The sequence below is a fragment of the Penaeus monodon genome, unplaced genomic scaffold (genome assembly GCF_015228065.2).
Source record: "Penaeus monodon isolate SGIC_2016 unplaced genomic scaffold, NSTDA_Pmon_1 PmonScaffold_71, whole genome shotgun sequence".
NCBI lineage: Eukaryota > Metazoa > Arthropoda > Malacostraca > Decapoda > Penaeidae > Penaeus > Penaeus monodon.
The window spans coordinates 115771-122938 of NW_023662216.1; the positions used below are offsets into that span (position 1 = coordinate 115771).

The window sequence follows — 7168 nt, forward strand, 5'->3', positions numbered from 1 at the left end:
TGAAGAACTCCAACGCCATAAGCTGACTGAACTGCTTTGTCGTTACAAGGGGCTCTTTGATGGTGGTGAGGAAGCGGTAGGTTTAGTCCCTGGGATTAAGCATCAAATCGATACAGGAGAAGCAAAGCCTGTTTGTATCCGACAATGGAGGTTGCCTCACTCCACACGGCAAGTCATTCGAGAGCAATGTGACTCCATGCTTCGTACAGGGGTCATTGAGGAGTCAACATCACCCTGGATGAGCCCAGTTGTGCTAGTGAAGAAGAAAGGCGGAGGTCTCAGGTTCTGTGTTGACTACCGTGGCTTGAATGCAGTGACCAAGGGAGATACATATCCTCTGCCACTTATCAATGAACTCATCGATGAACTGGGACCAAAGAACATCTTACCACACTAGATGCTCGTGCTGCGTACTGGAGTGTGGAAGTGGAAGAATCCGACCGGCCAAAGACGGCATTTTCAGATGGCTACCGACTCTTCCAGTTCTGCCGTCTTCCTTTTGGGTTATCGACAGCTCCAACCACATTCCAGAGAACAATGAATGTTGTCCTATCATCAGTACTGGGACGTCATACCCTAGCCTACCTAGATGACGTCATCATCTACAGCCACAGCTTTGACCAGCACCTCCAACACCTTGATGAGACTTTACAGTTGCTCTCATTGGCTGGCCTAAAGCTTAACATGGAGAAGTGTCAGTTTGCTGCGACAACCATAGACTTCCTCGGCTTTACGATTTCACCTGATGGAGTCTCCCCAAACAGAGATAAGGTGTTGGCTATCTCTAACACACCTCCACCACGAACAGTTAGAGAAGTTCGACGTTTCCTAGGAGCAACAGGATTCTTCAGGAAGCATGTTCCTGGATATGCGACCCTAGCATCTCCATTACATCTGTTGCTGAAGAAAGATCAAGCTTGGACCTGGGGACCTGAACAACAAGCAGCATTTGAAACTTTGAAAGATAAGCTGATCTCTGCTCCTGTCTTACGCCAGCCTGACTTCTCCAAGGAATTCGAGCTTCACACTGATGCCTCTAGCATCGCATTAGGAGCCTGTCTCATGCAAAGGGATGACGATCATACACCACATGCAGTTGCTTATTTTAGCAGGAAGCTCCGGGATGCAGAGACTCGCTATCCAGCTATTGACTTGGAGGCCCTGGCTGTTGTGGAAGGAGTCCGAACTTTTGATTCATATCTGTATGGAAGGCGCTTCACAGTGTACACCGACCACCGACCCTTGGTATATGTGTTCAGCAGGAAAACTAAGTCTCCAAGAATGACGAGGTTTGCCCATGACTTGTCTTTTTACAATTTTAACATACGATACAAAGAGGGTCCCACGAATAAAGTCCCAGATTTACTGTCCAGACAAGTTGCAAAGCTGACAATCACAGAGCTCTCACCTGAAAAACCTAGCAGAAGAACAGAAAGCAGATCCTCAGCTTGCAGAGATTTACATTTATCTGCAAGGGGGAAATGTACCAACAAAGAAACTTCCTCTTCCTCTTGCTGATTTTGAGCTGAAGGAAGGTGTTCTCTATCGGTTGAAGCACCTACCAGATCGGGTTACTTACCAACTAGTGGTTCCAGTCACTCTCCGAAACTCAGCATTAAAAGCATCGCACCTGCCTCCACTAGCCTCCCACCCAGGTATCCATCGAACATTTCAAAATGCAAGATCAATGTTCTACTGGCCAAACATGCTGAAAGATGTAAGACATTATGTCGAGTGTTGTGAGATTTGCCAACAATCTAGAGGTGACAGGCAGAAAGTTCCTATGGCTGACACACCTTTGGCTAGATTTCCATTGGAACGAGTCTCGATGGACATTATGGACTTTGGGCCTAGCATTCCAGTCCGCTGGGCATTATCCATCATAGACCAGCATTCACGGTATTTGCAGATCATACCGCTGAGGAAAATTACTGCTGCCACTGTCCACCGAGCCTTCCTGGACCATTGGATAACCCTCTTTGGCCCTCCTAGGGTTATCCAGACCGACAATGGAGTCCAGTTTGTAAGTAACATGTTCCAGGAACTCACTAAATTAATACACGCCACGAACCACTACACCATTCGCTACCATCCTCAAGCAAATGGAATGATTGAGCGTACAAATCGTGTGGTGAAGTCTGCTTACCACATTAGTGAATGATCGCCCACGAACCTGGCACCAATTTGTTCCTGAGTTACGGCTGCAGATCAATTCGGCTATTCACCGGACGACTGGAGAGCAACCCCTGTATATGCTAACAGGCCGCCATGCTAACTTCCAGATTGGTCTCACCAATGAAGCCGTGTTTGATGAAAACATAAATTTGCAAGCACGTTTGCAAGAGGCCGCCAAGCAGCTGTGAAAGCCTCAAAGGAAGCACGTCAAATCTATGGAAAGCAGTACGACAAAGGAAAGAAGGTGGAATTCCAGCCGACTGAAGGTGCATTGGTGTGGTACTTTGAGCACAGGCACAAGATGGGCGGTCTACCTCCTCTCACTAGGAAATGGAGAGGTCCTGCCAGGATTACGAGACGACTAGGTCCGGTTGCTTTTGAGATTGAAGACCTCGAAACAGAAGTCCAGTTAAAAGCCCACCTGAATCACCTGAAGGCTTATCATCCACCGGCAGAACTGTCATATGGCACGAGTGACAGTGATGGAGAAGAGGATGAAGATAGAGATGATCCGAACCCGACAAACCCAGATGACCCTTGGGTTGCTGTGCTGACCTCTCTGGTGATGGAGCCAGGGTTTGATGCCGATAGGCGTGACTGCCGAGACACGCGACCCTCAAGAAACCCGTACCCAGATGAGCAGATGATGCAGCACTAACTCCTTTTTGTATTGTTTGTATTGTCTGTTTATGATTTAATGTGCAAGACACGTTCAGCTGTCTGCACTATGTTAGTCTATTGAGGCAAGTAACGGGGCTCAGGCCAACCTTTCTTCTGTTTCAGGTTGTCTCCGCTTTCTGCTTCGACCCATGGTTATGGGAGGATTGTGGAGGTTCTTCAAACCTCGCCTCAGAGAGACACAGCAGAATCCAGATGGGGTGTCCAGATCTCCTTTTTATTTTTATTAGCGTTTTACCCCTGCTCACTTTTAGTTAAGTTTCCCTTTTTTTTACCTCATTTTCTAAGTCGAGTGTATCACGTTTTCTGTTTTATTTCGTTCTCTTAAGTAATGATTGATGTCTTTTATTGTTTTAGTTCTTAAAGGTTGCCTCTGTACTATTTTATTTAATGTTTTTAATAATTTTGATCGTCATTTTTATTGTTCTTTTTTAAATTAAGATTTATTTTTCGTATTCTTATTTTAGCTTTTTATTCGATTTATAGACGGGCATGACGGGGTTTGTCCTTTTTATATTGTAAACTTGTCTTTTTATTGTATGTATTTGTATTTTGATTTTTATGATTTTACCATATATGTTTTTATTCATGTTTTACGTTACTGACATCGTCTTTTTAGCTTTTTAGCGATGTCAATGAAGTACTTTTTAATAAGCTTTATTTTCAATGGTTTTAATTATTTGTCTTAGCCTTTTAACTTTTTTATCATTCTCGTTTAATTTTGTACATACCATGTATTTTTCATATTTTAATTATGTTTATTATTGAATTTTGTTAAAATGAAGGCAGTGACGTCACCAATGTCACGTGACGTCCGTGTATAAATACGGAACCGTGGAACAATAAAAGAGAGATCTATCTGAAACTGTGTTTGTGTCACCCCCTCTGGATTTACTTCAGCCTGAGACGTCAGCAGAACAAAGGTTGTCCTGAGCAGACTTCCCGTTACTTGCCTAGGTCATTTGCTGGACGTTGTCTTTTATGTTTTGTTTTATTATGTTTTTATTGTTTTCAGTGCTTTAGATGTATTTTACGCCGAAGCCCTTCAGGATTCGGCTCTTCCCACTTCGTTTCTTTTAAACCTTCAGTCCCCTTTTAAGTCTAGTAGTCAATATTTTATTATTTTTTTAAGTTACCGTAACTTTCTTTTTCTTATCCTTTATTTTAGTAAATCAACGTAATTTTAGTATGTGTTCTTGTTTTACATTTATGCCTTAAGCAGTTTTATCATTTCAGTATCTTTAAGTTCTTTTATTTGTCATGTTTTAAATGATAGGCTGAGCCACAAGGACTTCGGATCATATTTCTCCGCTCAGGGTACATGTCAAGCCTGCGTAGGATCCTGGGTCACTGCCCGCTACCATTTTACAGGCCCAGGATCTGTATCAAGTTGTTCAGGGGAGTGAACGGGACCCTTATTTGCGTCCCTAAGCCGTTCTCGCTTCACGAGAGGCTTCAGCTCGCTTCATGAGGCTGGGGTTAAAGTCGGGCTCCTCATTACGGACCAACAACCATCCTTACAATTTGGTGGCAGCGGTGGGATGTACCTTTAATGAGCATCGATCAGGAGAAAATTTCGAAGTTCCTTGTAGGCTGAGAACGTCCGGCACATTCAGTTACTTCCTGTCAGGCTATATCACGCACGAACATTGTACCTCCTGCGGGAGTCTTAGGAGAGCCACTTTATGTATTCTGTGTCCTTTCTTTTTTTTCAGTGATATCATAAATGTGTAGTTTTCAAGAGCGTGGCCTTTTCTTACAGCATAATTTTCTTCTCTTGCAGAGTTAGATTTATGTGTCTAAATACCCGCTCGCCCAGCTAGGCTTGTTTAGTGGCTCTCGTTAGTTTTAGGGACACTGTATGCCTCTTTTGTCTATAACTCTCATTCACCAGTTCCCTGGATCATACAGTGACTTGTGTAAGTGATTGTTGTGCAGTGCAGTGTCTTTGTGAAAGGTGCAGTGACTTTGTTAAAAGTGTAATGTCAGTCTACTAGTGCAGTGATTTTTTTAAAGTGGTATAGTGATGAGTTAAAGGTGCAAGGACATTGAAAAGAAAATGCAGTAACGGGTTTGTGAACAGTATGAGTCTATGAACATTGAAAAGTGTTTAAACAGTGTATTTTTGTATCAGTGCAGTGAGCATTTTAAAACGGTATTAGGTGGTTACAAAACATTGCAAAAGTTTTGTGAACAGTGATAGTGTTTCTTGATTGTGTGGCGGCGCATTGTATACAGAATGCCCAAAGGCAAGAACACGGGAAATCGTAGGAATTTACAATCTTCCAGCCACCCTAGTTCCCGTGACCGTTCTCCGGTAACAGGCTTGTCTATCTCTGTCGATCAGCTCCCTATAGTCGTGGGCGGCTCAAATCCGGAAGTACAGGAAGCTGTGAGAGCCATGGAGGGAGAGGTTACCGTGCTAGCCCAGATCCTTGACAAGATCGAGGCCTTGTCTACTGAGCTTCGAGAAATAAAGGCACAGACTCAGCAATTTAACGACAGGCTTGCTCGTCAGGAAGAAGCTGTGTCTCGTCCTCGACAGACAGATGGAGAGGTCGAAGTTCTTCAGTCCCAGGAGCCTCCTGCTAGTGTTCAGCGAGATAAGGAGATTGAAAATTTACAACGGCAATTAGCTGAAAAGGAGTTTGAACTCGAACGAGAGAGGCATCAAAACAGGGAGAGACGTGTTTTGCAGCCACCAGAAGCACATCTCCACCTCTCTGACAACTCCGGAGTTTATATTCAGAGGCAGATTTCTGATCAGCTTCCTCCAGACCCCCAGCCACGTAGTTCTAGATTGTCTCAGGGTGCACAGCAACTAACAGCTACAATGCAGCATGGGCCTCTGAATAGCCATTCCACATCTCAAGACCATACTTCAGCTGTGTCCTATGTTATAGCCAGGGAATCGGTCCCCCATTTTAAAGGAGACACTTCAGCATCTCAGCCGCTGAAAAGGAACCAGGAAGTGGAAGCCTGGATTCGCTCCATTGAAAACCTCGTGAAACCACCTACTGACGAGGCTTACATTCAGGCTGCACGAGCAAACTGTCGAGGTCCAGCAGAGCTTATTATAAACTCTCCCCTGTTCGACTACATCCGAGACTGGGAGACGTTTAAGGCCTCTCTACGCACCAAGTTTAGGGGAACCTACACATCTGCTGATTTTTATAAGGTGCTCTACGAGAACAGGATGACTTCAGTGCAGGCACCCATGGATTTTTATCTCCAGTTGGAAGGGCACGTTTACCAAGGGTATCGTGATCATCGAGAAGCCATAGGAGATCCCTCCGAGCTTGTTCGTCGGGTTTTCCTCTCTGGTATTCCATCCTGGCTGAGGGACTTCTTGGCTCTCAAAGATGATTGCTCACCCATGCAGCTTGCAGAAGCAGCCCAGAGGATATGGAACTCCAGGAATGGGATCAGGCATGAGTCGGCTACACAACACCAGTCCCCAAATGAGTTCCTAGATGACCGTGACCACCACCGTTATCCTGATCGCCCACCAAGAGCCCGGGACTTGTATGCTTGCCCCATAGCTGCACAGGTGAACAGAGTGAAGAGCCCACAACCTGCTCCATCCCGTGATCTCTGGTGTAGCTTCCATGGAACAACCACCCACAACACCTCAGAGTGCCGAGCAGCTTCTAATGCGGCTTCCGCACGGAACAGACCGCATACTCTCAGAGACATCATCTGTTACCGTTGCCGGAGATCTGGGCACATGGCCAGACAATGTCCCTTTCCGACTGGCCAGCAAGAAGCCCCCGGTCCAGCTGGCAGAGTTACAGAAGGGGGCAATAACTTCGACCTGTACACAGACAGAAACCGTAACCCCACAGGTAGCCATGTTGAGTTCCCCCAGGTTGTCAGGACGGCCTCTCGTGGGACTCAATATTAACGGCAAGACAACCCTGTGCTTTCTTGACACTGGATCTGAGGCCACATTGATAAAGCCGAGTGCCATAGCTATGATCACGTCTTGCCAAAAGCCTCAGCACAAACCCTCCAACAAGATTCTCCGAGGAGTAACAGGGCAACCACTTCATGTGTCTGCTGAAGTGACACTTCATTTTCACATGGCTGATGATTCCACCATCGTTCATCAGGCCAGTGTGGTTGACGTTTCCTTCCCAGGTGACATTCTTATTGGGATGGATCTCCTCAGGCGGCTGGACTTTACTTTCTCCTCTGAAGCCTTAACTGGGAATGCCACCATTACTCTGCAGGGACACACGTTCTCAGTTGTCTAACTGATGCAGAGTCCTCAAGTTTGCTGCATCCTCCCCACAGAATGCATGAGATCCTTAAC

General features: G+C 45.5%; 1 protein-coding gene across 1 annotated transcript; it reads left to right on the forward strand.

Annotated features, from left to right (window-relative positions):
* Nucleotides 1-2397: 2397 nt before the first annotated feature.
* On the forward strand, nt 2398-3087 carry LOC119571598. Its single transcript, XM_037918834.1, has one exon. The coding sequence runs from the start codon at nt 2477-2479 to the stop codon at nt 2831-2833; it is 357 nt and encodes a 118-aa protein (XP_037774762.1). The 5' UTR covers nt 2398-2476; the 3' UTR covers nt 2834-3087.
* The last annotated feature ends 4081 nt before the right edge of the window (nt 3088-7168 follow it).